This window comes from Lipophrys pholis (genome assembly GCF_963383615.2).
Source record: "Lipophrys pholis genome assembly, chromosome: 8".
NCBI lineage: Eukaryota > Metazoa > Chordata > Actinopteri > Blenniiformes > Blenniidae > Lipophrys > Lipophrys pholis.
The window spans coordinates 8,080,969-8,100,040 of record NC_137630.1 but is presented as its reverse complement, the minus strand read 5'-3'; the positions used below and the strand labels follow the sequence as shown (position 1 = coordinate 8,100,040).

Genomic DNA, 19,072 nt, shown 5'->3' with positions numbered 1-19,072 from the left:
CTTATATGACCGATGCGCAATTTAAATATCGCGGGCTTGTCGAGAGTGACGATCGTCACTGACCAATCAGCTCTACCTTATGGGACAGTAAAGATGTGCTGGGTACCTCAATGGAAGGGTTATGAAAATGTTTGTGTCTGGGTACGGTACCTCCGGTACTATCCACGTCTTTTGTCAGTAGAAACAGAATCATACTGGCACGTTTCATATGAAAACTCTTCCGGTTTACGTTTTCAGAAAAGTTTCGCATTTACACCTCGAAATTTTGAAAATGATGTCCGTATACATGGAAATGGTAGAAATGCTGAAAATGATGTAGTTACAATGCCAGGCCACCAGTTGGCGCTGTTGGTTGCCTGTGTAATGAAACCACAAGAAAGCAAATCGCTAGAAATATTGGCGAGTACAAGGTCATTCGTATGACGACCGAGTTGGATTGTTACTCTGGATGACTTTGACACTCTGGAGGCCGACATTGTTGTTATTGTCTAACTTCTCATGCTGAAGAACTATTTACGAAGGCTGTGGCTGCGCGGGAGCAGTGTTTCGGAAAAGTTGTGTTTCCCCGTTTCCTCGTAGACGGGACAGATTTTTTTGTTTTTATCTGTGAATTATGAAAAAAAAAAAAGAAACGAAGCAAGATTGTAGTAAGATGCTGAGATTATGCAAATAGTGAAGAACTATGTAAAAAATGTATTACCAAAAGATTACTGATATAGTTGTTTACTGAGGCTTATGAGTGTGTTACAACGTTGCTTGTTTGAGTTTTTGCCATGGATTTTTATTTTGAATCATGGTTGTGTCGTGTCTTTTGATTTTCCACGACTGCTTCTTCTTTTTTATATATTTGTGTTGTGGCTTTTCCATTGTGGCAAACCTCCTGACACGCCGCAGTGTGAAATCCAATTATATTAAGTTCAAGTGAGTCTGTGAGAACTTGATAGATGTGTTTGTGTTATTATGGCAGTGACGAAGCAGGATTTGACGTTTCAGGTGGCAGAAAGTTTTCACGGGCAGCATCCGAGGCTGGTGGTGTATGTTCATAAAACAAAAAGACAAAAAAAAAACTATAAAAATCTAAAGACTAAACCAGATATCAAGGTTAGGCATGAGTCATTAGTGTGAATGAACAGCGTCATAAACGCCTCGCCGATTATTTCACACCAAAGCCTCACTGAATACCCATTTCCATTAGATAAGTTCTGTGTAATTCTCAGTGTTAAAGGTCTAATACTCTTTAAAAACACGTTTTATAAAACTGTCGTCACTCACGCACAAATCTCACAAAGGCCCTTCTCCTCCTATTTCTCCTCCAGTAATCCCTCCCCGTTTCCCGTCCCCGCCTTTCCTCTTGCCGCGTTATCCGTCTGCGGCGCCGGCCCGGCTCTGCCCCGGTGCAAAGCAGAGATGTTAATGTTAATTAAATCATTCATTTGGTTCAGATTAATTAGCGCCGCGCTACTTTTTAAGCCGAGCCGTGGCTAATCAGATTAGGCCGAGCCGAAGGGCCGCGGCGGGCTGACGGCAACGGGGTAGAGGCTTTGAAGTCCGGCCTCCGTCTGTCTGCAGGGGAGTCGGAGGAGGGCAGAGACTCCTCCACGCTCTGATGCTCTTCTTTTTTTCTTCTTCTTCTTCTTCTTCGTCTTCTACTTCTCTCTGTTTTTCCACTCCACCCGATCTCAAATCTGTTTAACCGGTGTGACGGCAAACAGACCTGCCTGCAGGTTCTGGCAGCGGAGCATCGGCTGAGATAATTATGACGGCGATTAGCAGATGACAAAACATGAAGGCATCTCCACTACTATCTCCTCCGTTTCCTCTTTTCTCTCGCTCTCTTTGTTTTCTCCCCGGCCCTCGCGGGGCGACACCATCTTTAAATTCATTACAGCCCGTGTTGCCGTTTTGTTAACAAGCGCAGCTAAAAACTTCTCCTCCCTCTCTTTCCCGCTTCCTTTCATCTCTCTCTCTTCCTTCTCAGGTGTACCAGGCTTTCATTTATTTATTTATCTACTTATTAATTCATGGTTTGTTTGGGTTTTTTTTACTTTTAATGACTTTTTTTTCCACTTTGCAGACTTTTTTTTCTTTTTTTTACATAATAAATTCCCATTTCCCCTTTGGTGCGTCTGAAGACATTACCTGTTGAATTAATTTCTGTGATATCCCTCTAAGGCAGCTTTTTTTTTTTTACATCCATCCATCGCTATTTACCTGCAGAAACAGTTATTTTCTCATCGTCACAGCCTCGGAGTGGGAATAATCACCTACTGAAGGTTTGAGGTGTTCTGTGGGTGATTAACATTCATTTATGCTGTTCCTCTGCTCTCGTGCTCAGGCTCAGAGACACATAAAGTCCTGATTACTTTTTTAATATATTTTTTTACCTACCATCTTTCAAATTCAGTGCTTATAAAACTTCTCCCTTCTTTAAAACAATTTTATATTACGTACTAGACCTTTGGCTATCCAAAGTAACCTTCACCGCAAACCATACATAGCAAATAATCCTAACAAAGGCGTCATACCAGATTATAAATAAATGTCGAAGCGTTTCTTGGCATCAGCCAAATTCTCATTCTCGTCCACAGCATTTCTGCCTCTGTAGCAAAAGTTCATATTGCCATTCACAAGTATGAGGTTCTAAAATTCTAAATTTAATAGTGTTCCTAAAGCAGTAATAAAAGGTGTATAAACCACTAAAAAAACCAAAGTAAAATCCTAAAATGTCCCATTGCCCTAATTGGTAGCTGGTTGTAAGAGACGCTTGCAAAGGTGTCAAATTTGTTAATTAACAAGTACACGGTCAGAAACTTTTTCTTTAATACTTAAAGTTTTTTGTCTGATATTTAAAAAAGAAGGGGTGTTAGACTGAATGCTGCAGTAAACAACATATTTAGTTGGTTTAGATATATACGTAGATGTTTTCTCTACCGGCCAGTCGCCATCGGGGAAGGTAGATCTGCTTGGTTAAGTTTGAAATATCAAGAAGAGCATAGACCTTGTATTGCATTGTTCTCTACATTCTACCTTGTACCATGAACTTTGCATTTGTTCTGCACACATGTTCAGCTAATTGGTCTGTTTCCGGTTTGTCTTTCCTCACCAGCCCACCTGTACAAGTGCAGGGCGCTGCGGGACAGCTGCGGGATGTGCCTGAAGGCCGACCCCAGGTTCGAGTGCGGTTGGTGTGTCCAGGACAGGAAGTGCTCCCTGAGGCAGGAGTGCACCGGAGGAGGGAATTCCCACCTCCCGTTGCAGCTGTCCGAAGGCGGAGGGTGGATGCACGCTACGTCTGGGAACAGCCGCTGTACCCACCCCAAGATCACCAAGGTAAGACGATGGAAGATGATGTATGGGTCCGATCTAATCGTTCCCAGTGAAAGGAGCAACAGATTGCCAAATTGGGAAGGAATGTCCATCCCCTTTTAGATGCCTGCACCCAAAGATATTAGGCCACAAATGTAGAAGTAAAAATATTTGCCATACCTTCTCGAAACACACCAACTCTTTATGTTGATGCAAAATTGACTCCCTCTTGAAATGCAACTGAAATTGCTACGAGAAAAGTTTCTCTTTGTACAACCGTTAGTGTCTGCGCAGCACTTTCTGAAAGTTGGAGTTAGATGCTGCAGCGCAACCTGATGGAAAAACCAGCAGGAGCTCTGACCTCTGCGCCGTGCTCAGTCAAAACACAGCAAATCGTAACCTGACCAGGCCAACGGTGCCTGGAAGGAAAGCCTAAGCACCCGGGACTCTTAAAGTTAGACCTTTTATAAGACTGTTTACAAGCCAGTTTGCTATTCCTTCATCACCATCATCAACAGTATATACTCACTAAAAACTACAAATCACTGTGTGCATAGTCTTAGATACTTCATTTCCCACATGAGCAGAGTAGGGAAAGTCAGCAGTTTAAGATACTTGCTGATTTTTCTTTAATTGTTAATATTTGGATGGATGATGTGACAAACAGACCTGTTACTACTTTATATTAACTCTTAAACCAAAGGTAAAATATTCTGGGGAAAGTAAATTCTCGTAAATGGTTGGTCAGTATATAATCAGTGATTGTACTCTAACATTGAATAATATGTAGTACTTTTAACACTTTGTTAGGCAAGTGACTGGTGAATTTAAAATTTTTCCTCTAAAAATAATTGAAAGTTTTTTGTCCTTTGATCGACTGGTGACCTGTGCAGATTGTACCCTAACTCTTAGATGGATGGATGGATGGATGGATGGATGGATGGATGGATGGCTACCATCCTGCAGGAAGTATCCTAACTCCACGCTTTACTCAAACAGATTGCACTTTCAGTTGATCAACAAGGAGTAACTTTTACGCGAACCAGAGTATTCCAATAAGGATTTGGCACGCTGTAGCCTCAGAAGAAAGATGAACCAGAAATGCTTCTTTTTCCATGTTCATTTGCTCGCTTGTCGTGATTGGAAAGAGCCCTGAGCCCCTACACGCTTAAAAATGTAGATAGGACGTGTTGGTGGAGGAAATTATCAAACATATCTGTGGAGAAATAAGTCTGAATTTGGCAAAAAAACAACAACACAATCCATCAAATCACAAAGTCAAAGTTTGAAGTACAATTTCAAAAAATCTCGTTCCTTCAGTTCCTTTGGGGTTTTATCGAACACTAGAGTCATGTCAAGATGACGACACAAACGCACATACACGTCTGACGCCGCTGAGGTGAAAGCTGCACAAGTCAACAGTGTGTTGTCGGGGGCAACGTCACGTTGTGAGGAAGAAAGGGAAAAAGGGGGAAAAACAAGCCCCTCCAACATCGTCACTTGACAACAACCGAAAAGAAAAATTCCTCTGATCAAACCGGTCTCCGGTGATCCGGTTCTGAAATCACCTGCGCTGAAGAGCAGCGCAGCCACTTTGGAGCGGAGCATCATAATCCCGTCAACTCGTGAAGACTGTAATGTCACCCGTGGAGATCCAAGGCTGCTAAAACCTTGATAGGGGGTTGCGTCAGCTCTCTTTGTTGAAGCCCCCGTGGTCACAAAAGCCCTACGTGTCCTGAACCCCCAATGAAAGCTGCTCCAGTTTAATGTGCCGCTATTAAAACACACACATGTTGGGACCTTGCGCCTGCCCTTGGCACAGAAATGGTATTATTACTCACTGTTACATCAAACTGGGCCCCCGGGGACCGAAGCCATGGGAAAGTTTGTTTATTTTTTTTTATTTCCTCCGACTGTCTTTTAGCTGTGTTTGTTTTTTTAAAAAGGATGTCTTTGTAGTGATGTGGGAGACTGTTGGGGTCAAAGCCCAGCATCCGTCTCTCTCTCTCTCTCTCTCTCTCTGACTGCACTCATGAGTTTCTTCTGTTCTTCTATTAGTCTGTGTCCTGCCTTCTTTTTGTGGCTCAGCTTTCAGTAGGTGTTTTCACAGCGGTTTAAAAACATGTGGGAGGGTGAGCTCCCGCATAGGAAGCACACGTTGAAGTCTTCATGTGCTAGTTCGATGTTTATGGTCTGTTAAAAGGGATTTTATTATGCATAATTTCACTTTTCAACAGTAATATGAGTTCCTCTACCTGGGAGTGACGCCCCAGAAGCGAAGAAAGTCTGCCATCTCTCTTTCTGGCTCGTTTTATTTTTTAAAACGTGTGTTGCTCCAATAAACCAATCAGAAATCAAACCCGATATAGTGTCATCAGGGGTTCAGCCAATCCCAATCAAGGAAGGCCCTCCCCGTTGACCCTCCCACAATTAGGCAGCTCTGCTCTGGCACATGGCACCACGAGAGGAAGAACTTCCTCCTCTTCCCAACATGGACATGTGTGGGCGGAGCCAGTCCAGCTCACACAGACACAGCAGATTCTGAATGCAGCTCCTATGATCCAATATTCAAATGGAGGAAAATCAAGGAAAAGCTGAGTTTGGGGCAGTAAACTTTGAAAAGAATGTTTTTGGACCAACAAGACACAAGTGAAAGTGTTGAAACACTGGATAATACGACCCCTTTAAGTACTGATATAACAGTTCTATGTTATGATTAGGGGTGGGTGTTGGTTCGATTTAGAGTTGAGCACCTCTTTATAGTCTCTAGTCATGGCTTTGGGATAGAGGTTAGGTTAGTAATTGCCCCAATAAAGTCTAATTCCTACTCCAGCCACAAACGACACGCAAAAGGCTTTACGTTGCCGTGAACCACATCCGCAAAGTCTCTGTGAAATTCTCACAATGACTCTGCTTGTTTCTCCCCATTGATTGTTTTTTGACTTCGACTCTCTATGGCGAGCTGATTAGACCGTCTGATTCTCAGGGCTTTGGAGACGGTGTGGACTCTTAGAGCAGGAACATTGTGACGAATTGATTGAAGATATCAGGATCCAGGAACTATATTTAAGTACAGACTTGCGCACCCTCACAATACTAAACATGTATATCAATGTGAAGGACGAAGTGTATGTGTGTATCCAGGACAGCACATATGATGCATCAGGCATGTGCAGGTTTCAGGCAGCCCGTTTGTTATGTGTCGCCATAAATGTGTGCATTAAATATGCATTTGCAGATTTATGTGGACATGAGCGCATACCTGTTTATCTGTGTTTACGTATCCACGCTTGCTGTGTGCACACACGTCGGGCGGGAAATGGAAGCGAGCGCCAGAGTGATGCGTTTCAATATTGTAAAACATGCATACATGTGGCGTGAAGCCGGTGGTAATAAATGTACAATGAATGAAATGGAAAAGTGAATTACATCTCGATATGCACATTCTTGTTCAAATTACACGTTAAAGTTGCTTGATTCGGGAGAGGAAAACATTATGAGACACTTGGAATTGGATTTTCTTTTAAACGTATCAGTAGAAATAATTGAATTAACTTTTAAAAGAGTTATGCTAATTATGAGAATATAAAACGGTGAAGCTAAATCCAATTGAGTCGCATGAAAGATGCATTTAATACAATTCCACAAATTTTCTGTCTAAAGGAAGCAGCTCTGCCAAATGAAAAAGTGCAGTCAGTTGTAAACACATGACCAATGTGAAATTTCATTAAAAAAAAAAAAAATTAATTTCAACAATATTATGTCTATTTACTATTTACATCTTCAAAGGCAGAAAACATTTGTCCAAATGTAGCTGGAAATTAGACATTTAGCAGGCTAGTTCATATTATGATTAGAATACAAACGTTTCTACAACCTGTGAATCCTGATCACCTGAACAAGATTTTCTACATGATGCAGACTACATGGTGCGCCCCTGGTGGTCAAATAAATACATTGCAGTTAATGTCATAATTTCTCACAGCTGGTAAATTTAATTTTGCAGACCGGATTGGATTCTCTCGGGAGGTTTCTGACTCCCAGGTTCTGATACCCCTGATTTAGATCGTTTATCTGGTCTAAGTATGTATATCTCAATCAAATTTCACACTTTATTGTCCCAGAAAGTTAATTGGCATGAGACAGGGTTTGAACAAAACAAACAAAAAAGTTTATTTCTAAGAGAAATGCCAAATACAGCAGGCATTTATAAGTTCTTTATGATTCAGTAAAAGTAACTACTTTATATATATATTATTAGGAGTTAAGGCAGAGCAATACAGCATCATCTTTTAACAACCATAAGTTAAATATAACTGTACCTTTGAGATGCTTTGCAGTCAAAATAAATAAATAGATAAATATATAATAATCATTTTGAAGAGAAAAGAAAACCCTAAAAACTTTGGACAAAACAAACAACTAGAATAAATTAATCGTAATAAGAAAAACAATGGAAATAGTAATGAGTAAAGTATGAAATACACAACTAAATGATTACTAATACTGTAAAATGATGAAGTCTTCACTAACAGAGCTCTTCTAGGTGAAGAATGAAAAGATGTTTGTGGAAATACATCAGGTGTCTAGTTTGAAGTGGCTTCATGTGCAAAACCAAAAATCCTTTTTACAATATCACAGTCTGACAATCAGCCCATCATAGTGCACATTTGAAGATATTTGAAGATAATCATGCACAGTGTGGCCAAGAATGCCAGGACCGAAGTCTGAACCGCTGCCGGGCCTCCGAGGCCCCACATGATGTCCGTTTCCGCTCAAACCACAGACGGATTACCGAGGTTCTGAACACTCGCGCTAAGAATGTGGATGGGGAGCTGTTCTGAGACCACGGCTGCAGTGATGAGCTTCGATGTGGTTGGATCTGTAATACCGAGCGACGACCAGCACTTCACCTCCAGAAAATGTTGTGGTCGGTGTTATTTGGGAGAAGTGGTCAAATAAAGGATAACTGATGTTTAGTGTAATAACATTAGGTGGATCTATTTCCTTGAAATGCTAAATGATGTATGAATTCAGTTTGGCATTGCAAACCTCATAACAGATTCCATTTTGAGGGTGTGACTGCATGAGAAAAAGTCTCAGTCTCGTCATGTCTTTCTACTATATTTTCTGTACAGTTGTTGGTCACCGCAGCGTCGGAGTCGACTCGAAATGACCGCTGAGCTGCCGGATACGTCTGGTAAATCATCGGCGATCGGTTAAAACAAATCTGATTCCCCCTGACCGCACAAGAGAATAAAATGCAGCATCGGACTGAATAAGCGAGGCGAGGCAGTCATTCTGAATGTCATGCTATTAGCCAATCAGAGTCCAGTGGTTAGCGGCCGGTGGTTGGCAGACACTGTGTTGGACGAGCGTGAGTCTTTCGCCCTTGTGGTCCTCGTGTCACTTGAACACAGAACAATTATTTCAGACGTTGTTTTTTTTTTTTTTTCTTCCAGTTTCTACGTCCTCGAGCCTCTGAGTGAATGTGCTTCTGTTGTATCAGATTAAAGCGCCCAAACCGCCAGAGGTCCATTTTCAGCTTCAGGGAGTCTGTACTTTACATAACCCAGGAAGTAAGTGGTGGTGGTGGTGGTGGTGGTGGTGGTGTGCCTGATTGTACTGGCATCGTGTCAAATCACTGCAACGTGAATCCAAAGCTGCTTGAGGTCCCATTTCCACACTGTGGCGTCTCCGCAGGCCCGCAGGCTCGCTGAGTGCCGGTTATCTTATGCGGTGCCGCACTTCTCCACCTCCAAGATTTTCAGGCTCCGTCGTCTGCGCTGCGCCGGTCATGTTTCAAAGCCGGACCTCCTCCCGTGGTGTTTTCCAGGGGACGCGTTGCTCGCTCAGGACTGCTTTGACAGATTCTTTGTTGAAGGATGAAGTGTTTGTTGTTGGTTAAACCCAACAAGGTTTTAGGGATGTTAAGATTTCCTCTCCTGTTTCCACAGAAACTTGAGCTTTTTGACAAACTCCCTATGGACAAGTGGACACTAATATTTGCTGAGCGGCTTAAATACCAAGGTGTATGGCTTGACATGTATTCGGTGAATAGCGCTTCTCTTCTCTTTAGTAGACTAATGCAATGTACTCTTGACATGTTTCCACTGGAGTCTCACGTCTTGGTGAGAATTGCCTCCACATCACCGGCTGATGAAAGAAACGTCTTCTACCGCCACCAGAGGACGTTTCTGACAAAGGCGGGATAATTCAGTCAAAACATGTCAAAGTATGTATACTTTTATACAAACTGAAGCCATAATGAACTTAATTCAACTATGTTTGCTGTTTTTTTTTTTTTTAATTAACTGGAGACATGGTGACAAAGCGTTTGGTCTGAATACCGTCCCTTCACCCGTCCGGTTACTTTCTTTGCAGCGTTTTCAAAATGAGCCACCGAGGCTGTAATTGTAGGTTCTTTGTAATTCTGTAAAAAGAAATAAAACGACATTTTTATCAATGATTCTGCCAACGAATCAGCATTTAAACATTCAGTTTAAAGTCCCGACAGTCCTATTAGTTGAAACTTGGCGTTGGAGTTTAGTAACCTGCTGCTGTGCTGCTTGTTCCACTTTTAGTCTGTTTCTTTTACTCTGCAGTAAAAAAAATTTTAATCTACCTTCACTTTACGTGCAATCATGTCCAAAAGCTGTGTTTTCCATCTAGGCCCCAGTATTTCTAAGGGAACTGCACTTTGTAGGAGACCATTATTCTCCAAGCAAAGTTTGTATTCTGACTAATGTGTATTTCAAACTGCCATTCCCTGTAATGTCTGAAAAATGCTTTATATGCTGCAGACACCATTGGACATTAGTGGTGGATATAGACATTAGCACCATAAGAGACTGGTGTAAATGTAACGTAGCGATGTATGGGGTCTATATGGAGGGATTGTGAAGCTTTCTGCCGTGGCCTGGTAGCTATTATGTAAGATCATGGTGTGAAAGTATAGGTTGCCATATTCTTCACTGGCCTTTTTGTGAATACCCCACAGATAATGATGGTAATCCCTTTAACAGCACCCGTCTCTCTTTTTCTGTCTCTCTGTGTGTGACTGTGCCAGTGTTTATATCAGCGAGCCACCAAGCCCTGGGATATAGTGCTTTTTTTTTTTCCTGTGGTATCATGGCTTCATTCTTCCCAAACCATCTGAGGCTCCATTTCCACACCCTGACATCTGCTGTCCATATCGTACCCTGGAGCTTAATGGCGACTCGCTCTGGTCAGTGTTTACCAGCCATTGTGTTTGTGGGACCAAAGTTCCGAGGCCCTGCCGGCGCCTCAGGTTCCAACGTGAGTCAGCTTCCAAATAGTAGGCAGCATTATCCCCAGCCAAACGGCTCTCTTTCTGCCCCCTCCTCCCTCGATCTCACGGCTAATTCACCACAGACACTGTTGTTTTGTGGGTTTACTGTGTGTAAATCCCAAGACGCAGCGCTGGTGTCTCCACACTAATGGACTCAGTCATTGCGAGGATTATCTTTTTTTTTTCTAAAAACACGTCGTTGTTGTCCATTTCGGTGAAGGTTAAAGCATAGTAAAATTGTCTCTTTTGTAGTTTACTGAATTTCTTCCAATTGTGCGCCTTCCAATGTGATATATCTTCCAAAATGTGGATTCTCCAGGCAATCTGTCTGACTGTTATTTGGTGGATTGTTGGCAAGCTGAGGATCAGGTTCATTTAAAAAACAGTAATTAGGTGATTACATTGGATTTAGAAAGATTATGAAATCAGATGTGCAATTTTGTGCCACTGTCTCATCTTTTTAGATGATTAATAAATGAGGATATGTGGGACGGTAATGGTGAATCACGGTCGTGTGCAGGCACACATCTGTAGACTCACCTGTCCTGTCAGGAAACGCCTCAGTTTGTTTGATCATTTCATAGAAATTGTACTTTGTTAGCTTTTTATTTTAATTTTTTGCACAATGGGACAAATTAGCTTCAGTTATTAAGTATTTATAACAATCAGTTATAGTAACAAAAAGAGGCAGAAGCTCTGAATCCCCCCCTTCCAACGGTTTTCAACAATGAGGCTCCCAAAACTCAGAATGTAACTGTTGAGGAGGATGTTTGACTGGTGCCCTTCAGCAAGGCATTTAAAGCCACTATTGTGAGATTGAATCTCAGTTGGAACTTATTTGAAAGACAGAGCGTAGAATCCCGGCCTGGCCTCCGTACAGGGCTGGAGGACTGAGTGTGTTTCCACACCGGGGCTGTCGGCTCAGCCGAGCAGCGCTGGAGAACAGGGCAACAGGCAGATTACACATAATTACCTTGTGAAGCTTGTTAGGGATTACGCTTGTCTGTGTGTCTGTGTGTGCAGGTCTTTGCTCTCACAGTGTGTGTGTGTGTGTGTGTGTGTGTGTGTGTGTGTGTGTGTGTGTGTGTGTGTGTGTGTGTGTGTGTGTGTGTGTGTGTGTGTGTGTGTGTGTGTGTGTGTGTGTGTTTATGACAGCCGCCGTCCATCAGTCTCCATATTTGTCTTGTCACAGCGCACCTGTCCCCGTTACGCGCCATAATCTGGCGAGATGAATCACATTACGGCCGGGCGATGCGGCCGAGCGATACGCCGCTGCAGCCCCCGTCGATGAAACCAAGCCGCCGTAATAAGTTTCAATTAAGTAGAGTTTGGTTCCGTATGTCAACACCGCTTGTGTTGTTGGCTTCTGCTTATCTCGTTTTCAGTTAGGATTTTTATTTTATTTCTTTTCTATGATAAAGACCTGAATCGGCACAATTTTTGAAAGGATGCTTATGTATTTGTTTTTGATGTGGTTGTGATGTGGTTCCCATATGTCCTCCTCCTCCTTCTCCTCCTCCTCCTCCATCCTTTCTGACTGCTGTCCTCCCTCCGCCTGTGTTCTAGCTGTTTCCTGAGACGGGGCCCCGTCAGGGCGGGACCAGGGTGACCATCTTGGGTGAGAACCTGGGACTGCAGTTCAGGGACATCCAGATGGGCGTCCGGTTGGGGAAGGTGCCCTGCGTGCCCGTCGAGGAGGAGTACGTGAGTGCGGAGAGGTACGTCACATTACGCACTGATATATTCCTGCCCAGGAAACCCAGAGAGCAGCCATCCCTCCTGCACACAGATATCCTCTCTGACCAATCTGAACGCCGAAGCCGCCTCGTTTGGTGGCAGCAAAGACAGCGCCATCAGGTTGTTGGAAATTCCATCTGCCTTTCCCCTCCATTACTCTCAACATATGCTCTTTCCTTTTTTTTTTTTGGCATCTCTCTCTCTGTGACATTTACTCCTCTGCGGGGTCTACACGGCTGAGGGATTGAGTTCATCCAGATCAAACAATCTCTCCGTAGTGCAGTTAGTTGAGAAATGAGGCATGTTGAGATCGAGGGGATCTCTATTCAAACATTGCACACACATCACTTATTCTGCACGTTATTCGCGACATCCCAACATGACATCGTGGTAATATTTGTCCCGTTTTTTTTTGTTTTTTTTGTCGGCGATCCTCGGCGATAGATTTAAACCTCCTGTCCGAGGCGTTTCGTTGCAGCGTGCCGTCCACAGACAGCATTCTTTGGTCACGTTCACTTTGCATCGCCCGGCGGCTGCACGCACACATCTGTACCTTTACAAACCCAAACCGTGAATTTGAAAATATAGAGAAGCCTTTGGACTTAATAAACTTGTCTTCCTCTTGCAGAATAGTGTGTCTGCTCAACGACGCCACCGGCTACAGGGTCCAGGAGGCTCAAGTGGAAGTTTGCGTGAGGGACTGCGTCAACGATTACCGGGCCCTTTCCCCGAGGCCGTTCACGTTTGTGGTAAGGACCCGAGAAAGAAAAGTCCTCACAAGGTCTATTGTTGGATTAGCTCTGCGGTAAATAACTCGCTATACAGTGATGTGTTATTGGTAATGCCGCTCGCCCTCAGCAGTGTCGAGGTAAGAAGTGAAGCTTAAAGCTGCCCACTAATGCTTCATTCACTTTACTTGAGTGTTATCTCAAGCAAAGAGCCGCTCTGAAATACACCTGACTAAATGAACACCACTGCTGCTAATGCCACTGTTTGTCTTTATATGTATGTGTGATGTTGTATAGTTGAACTGTTATTTTACTGTCTTTTATTGTTTATTTTTACATTCTGTGTAAACGTGGCCTCAGTCACAATTGAAATAATCACATTCCTGCATTGAACCGACAGATCAGAACCAGATGACACGTTTGGTTTGGTTATAGACAAACAGAATCATTTGGAGTATTTTGCACATTTCTGATTGAATCTTGGTATTTTTTTATTTTATTTTTTTCCTTTGTTCATTCCTCCAGACTCCCTACTTCACCCGCATCCAGCCGTCTCAGGGGCCCATTTCGGGCGGCACCCGCGTCACCATCGAGGGGAGCTACCTCAACGCCGGCAGCTACGTGTCCGTGAGCATCGGACCGCAGCCTTGCTACTTCAAAAAGTGAGGAGGTGTTTTCTAACCCTCTAAAAGTCACACCCGGTGTAAAAACAGGAACCGCACAGGGTTTAGATCAAACTCGCACAAATGAGTTCATAAGCCATTTCAGACTTCTGACTGGAGTTATGGTCAATAACAACATTTGCATAAATAAGGGTTTTCTGTTTGAAGATCTGTTTATACTTCACAGAAAGCTATTATCATAAAGATGTTACATGCACATGTGAGTGTGTAATCGGTGTGTCAGGTCAGGTTGTTTTGTGTGTGTGTGTGGGTTAACAACCTGTTTGTGTGGAGAGCATGCTTGTAGCTTGCAGACATGCGGCATCTCTTTGTCTGCACTCACACAGGCTTTCTCTAATCTTTCGCATGGCAAAAAAAAAAAAAAAAACATCCAAACTATCAGCACAGTTGCTTGCATGTCAAATGCATGGATTAGCCTCTCACAACTAATCTCCATTAAAGCAACCGTACGCGAGCTTTGATGTGGCGGCGGCAGTCGTTTTTTTTTTTCTCCCTGCCGCAGCCTCTTCACCGTAATCCCGCCGACTCCACTTCGTGGCGGCGGCTGCTCGCTCACCTCGACTCCATCTTTATCTGTCACACCCCGACGCCGCGGCTTACGATTGGGGCGTCTTGTGGCGATTGCTGGGAGCACTTGTGAGGGCTGATATCAGAGATTCTCCATCCCTTTCTGCTCACACTCTGCCCCCTCACTGTGTGATTGCTGTGGTATATGGAGGCACAATAGAGTGTGCGGCAGTATGTTAAAAGTGCACACACACACACACACACACACACACACACTCTCACTCATATATGTACACACATGCATTGACTCTGTGAAGCCGTGGCCCAGAAATGCAGCCACCACTCAACTGTGCTAAATACATATTAGATAATGTAGCAAGTGGGGGGGACTGCACTCAAGACTGCAATTCAAAATGTTATTTTGCCTGGACCAGTGAGCCTTGACAGACACACACACACACACACACACACACACACACACACACACACACACACACACACACACACACACACACACACACACACACACACACACACACACACACACACACAATCACACTCACACATACACACACACACACACACACACACACACACACACACACACACTAGTAGTGCCGTCGACAGACTTCATTAGACATGAGTTTGAAGTCCTTGTTGTTGATTTCCACTACTCTAAAAAAAAAGAAAAACCATTTCCACTTCTTTCAAGACATGTTTCATTTATCACAACACAGAGAAGCATTATTTTGATTATTGTCATTTTGAGGCAGCCTGATATCGAGACCACATGTGTAGCTGGCGTCACCTGGAGAGTGAAAAACATGTTTTAGTCTAACTTATACGTCTGACATTGGCCAAGGACACATAGACATCACATTGCAATCTGGTATAAATGCAATCTGAAGGGTCAAAAAGCACATGTCCAAGCTTTTACATACAAGTCAATCGATATAGAGTGAATCAACTCATGGCATCGGTTCCCTTTTGGCAGAGGTTAAGAGTTTGGGCTAATATGAGGGAATGAAACATAAACAATCCATTGGAAGATGGTTGTTTCAGTGTTGTTCAAGGCTAAAGCTGGCCACGATCAGGATAATGGGTAATGTGTTTGATTCCCCTGTGATTAGGATTTTTTCTTTTTTCTTTTTTACCATAGTTCCTGACACTGCAAGGATTCATTCTAACGTTGTACATACAGTGAATTGATTACATTTCCGACAACTGGCAAAGGTAGCAAATCATTTGAAAATTGAATTGACAATAAAACTAAACTTAAAGTGCCACCTCACAGAGGTGTGTCTCTGCCATTTAAGTATTCTCGTAAAAGGTGGTGGATGTCAGCTTTCTAGAAATGCACCTTTAAAAAATAAAACCATCTGACCTCTGGCCACCAAAATTTGATACTTCATCGTTAAGTTAAAGGGAACATGTTGAACAACTCTGAGATATTGCAAAAATGAAAATATATAGTCAGCATATCATTGACAATTGGTCAATTTTGAGTGAAAGTGAATATGTGTGCAAGATTGGATGACTTCCGTGTGATTGCATTAATGACAGGAAGATCAGACTCACATGCAACCTAAAACATGAATCTGTTCTTCCGTTGCTGCTTAAAGGTAGAAGCATTAATGAATAATGGATTATTGAAGGTGTGTTATTCCTGAAAATTGAGTGATTCTCACCGATCCGCAGGTTTCAGTTGTTTTCCCTTTCCAGTTCACCTGACAGGAAGTTATTTATGGGGCCTCTGCAGAGCCAGTCAGTTATTCCTGACCTGTAGGTTTGTGACTCCTCAAGAGTTCAGAGTCAATGATCTGGGTTTCATATCGGAGGCAGCTTGCTTAATGTGTTTATACAGTTATTATTTCTGCTCTGCCTCGAATTTGGTTCTGATCCAAAGCTCCTAGAGTCTATCAGGCAATATTTAATTTCATTTATTCTTTTATTTATTTTCATTGAGACGATTGGTTGAATTACAAACCTTGTCTGGTTCTACGGGCTGGTAGCTTCCAGAATTATCTCATCAAACAGGCAGGTTACATTACGCTTTAAAAAGCTGCAGATTAATTGGATTCGGAAAAAAGACATTAGTAACCATAGAAGGGAGTCATTTGTCAACTCTTTATCTTGGACCTCAGTATTAAAGGAATGGCCGGGCTCAGGAAAATAATCGCTCTCTCACTATATTATGACGAGTTTTTAAAACGATTCGACTCACCGGGGCTGACTTATAGCGAAGTGTACATATTGTACTGAACATGAATTCTATACCTCCCCATGACAAAGACATGTTCACAGCTTTCGAGCACCCCTGATGGAATCGCCGTCCTTTCCGTCTGTGCAGGAGGAATGCCCGTGAGATCGTGTGCGTCACGCCTGCCGGACTGACGCCGGGCAGCTCCTCCGTCTTGGTCGACATCGACGACGCTGAACTGAGAAACCCCGAAGTGAAGTTTAACTACACCGACGACCCCACCGTGCTGAGGATTGAGCCTGATTGGAGCATTGCCAGGTAAGCCTTTGTGTTGTGTGGACACTTACTCCACTGGATCGCTGCCTTTTCATTTGTACTTCGCATTAAGCCCGTTCAGGAAACATTGGCGTACAGAGGTAACAAATCTGAGGGATAACCGACTCGCTACAGCAGCAAATATCTGCTGTCGCGGCGATAAATCCAAGCGGGGTTGCGGAGTTCTTGTAGGGACGTCAATAAGAGGAGCAAAAGTCTAGTTTCCTATCGGAGTTTGGTCTGGGAGGAGTCCGTAATGAGTGCAGGGTGGATATTCCCTCAAGCTCGTGGCTTAACGAGATCAGAGGCTGGTCCTTGACTTTTACACAACTGCTTGTGATGCGGGAGCACGGGCAGGGCAAAATTGAGGAAGTGTTCTTCAAGCAGTCTGAGCAGACTCAAATGCTACATGAGAGCTCTGACAGCGAGCTTAGATGGAGGTAAATTGGCGATGCCTCCGGAGATTTCTCATCCGACGCAATCGGGACATTCTCAGTGGAGGAAATCGGCGGCGGCAGCTGAGGCTGCAGCAGCAGCAGCAGCAGCGGCTTGTGTCATCCAAAAAGTGGAAAGAATGCAAGCATGTCGGATTATACAGCCCATTAACTGTTCGAAAGCAATCAGAGATTGAAAAGGCAGCTAATGCTGGTCAGCTGACGGGTGCGTGCGAGGGACGTTTCCTCTCATGAGCGATTGCGCCAACGAGGGAGTCTGATACTCGGCTCTCTGCAGCCTGTCACGCTGCGCTCGATCTCAGCAGCTAAATAAATAAAGAGTGCCACGGCTCAGCATTGAACATGACAGCGGTGTCACCGGGGAGGGGACGCACAAGCAAACGGTCTCACATTAAAGTGGATTTACTGTCAGGGAGGGCAGGCGCGCGCTCGTATTGCTCTTTACGATGGATACATGGGTTCGCAGTGAACAACTTGGCTCTCACCTCAGTGACTTCTCCCAAACTCACACTCAGCCTCAGCAGCACTTTGAGTGGGAGGTGGGCCGTTGTAACGGAACCGCAACGATCACTGATTCTGTGCGCTTGCCTCTGGCACGGTGCAACGATTACTATCCTAGGTTCCTGTTTCATTTGACGATTTTGGGTTTGGCAAACCTTTTCCGCAAGAAAACGCAAAAAAAATTGCAAAGTGGAAGGGATTTTGGTGGAACTGGGAGCACAAACGCCAAAAAACACAGCAAAACGTGTGGAAAATTCAGTTATGGAGTGCTATGTCTTTTGTTAACAATTCTACAGACCGTTTCCGTAAAAATCAACCAAAACAAAAGTATTACTGCCCATTCAAAGCAGAAAGGCATTTTGGTATAAAGCAAAAGTATAATCGTCAGCAGCGAGCAGCAGGAACGCAAAATTTCAAATGAAATGTTCTAGATTTCATAATTAGTGGGGAACAAGTGAGATGCAATAAAGTTGGAAAACTCCCCGTTCAATTGTCACGATGGGATCACCTTCCAGTAAATGCATTCATCAGTGAGATATGTGACTTTTACTATTGGGTATGTTCCTTTCGTATAGCTGCTACGCATTTCCTTTTTTTTTCTTCTTTTTTTCAAAATAATCCAAACTTCACAAGAAAAGAGAAAAAATGATAGTAGAAGCTCATGTCCTGTCATGTTTGCACCACCAGTGGTCATATGGCCTCCTGCACCTTCCAGATGCTGTAAGGTAAATAGAGTTCCCTTATATACCGATTGAACAGTCCGCAATTGTTAGTCACATTCACCCGTTCACACACACACACATTCACACACCGATGGAGGCAGCCGCCGAAACCTCACAACCTCCAGAAGTAGAGCAAATTGTCGTAAGAAGATCCTCCTAACACAATCACACCAGTTGATGAAAGGCAGCATGGAGCCCATGCTGTTATGTTAATTTACACCAAATTGTTGAGAGGGCCATCTGCGAGTCGTATCGTAAATTAAAACTAATGAAATCATTTTTTGTCATCTTACGCTGAGTCTGTGTGAAATGTAGCCTCGGTTTCTTGTTCTAAGCTGACAGGAGCGACTCCCGGTGAAAAGGCCTTCTGGTGCTGCTGTCCATATATTTCAGGGGTTCTTGTACGCAGGTCACCTCGTCTGGCACCAAACGCCCAGCTTGAGTTTCTGATTCGGTCTTTTCCAGTTGTTGCAAAAGCAAATAAAAGGAATCTACTCTCTTGTCCGTGCAGTTGCCAAGACACCGTAAACTTCCAGCAGGTCTGACATTTGAAGGGTATTGCACCTGCTTCTGTTCACCACGGTATTCATTGCTACCTCAAACACC

The 19,072-nt window shown here is 43.5% G+C and overlaps 1 protein-coding gene across 1 annotated transcript in view; it reads left to right on the top strand.

The window, feature by feature from the left end:
- The window catches only part of LOC308113471 (plexin-A1-like), a gene marked incomplete at its 5' end in the record, with an annotated part of 98,936 nt that overhangs the window by 15,318 nt on the left and 64,546 nt on the right, over positions 1-19,072 (top strand). Inside the window, 5 exons of the mRNA XM_080469789.1 lie at positions 3,107-3,330; positions 12,185-12,336; positions 12,984-13,104; positions 13,609-13,745; positions 16,624-16,791. Coding sequence (XP_080325915.1) covers positions 3,107-3,330; positions 12,185-12,336; positions 12,984-13,104; positions 13,609-13,745; positions 16,624-16,791 — 802 coding nt within the window. The remainder of the gene's footprint in view (positions 1-3,106; positions 3,331-12,184; positions 12,337-12,983; positions 13,105-13,608; positions 13,746-16,623; positions 16,792-19,072) is intronic.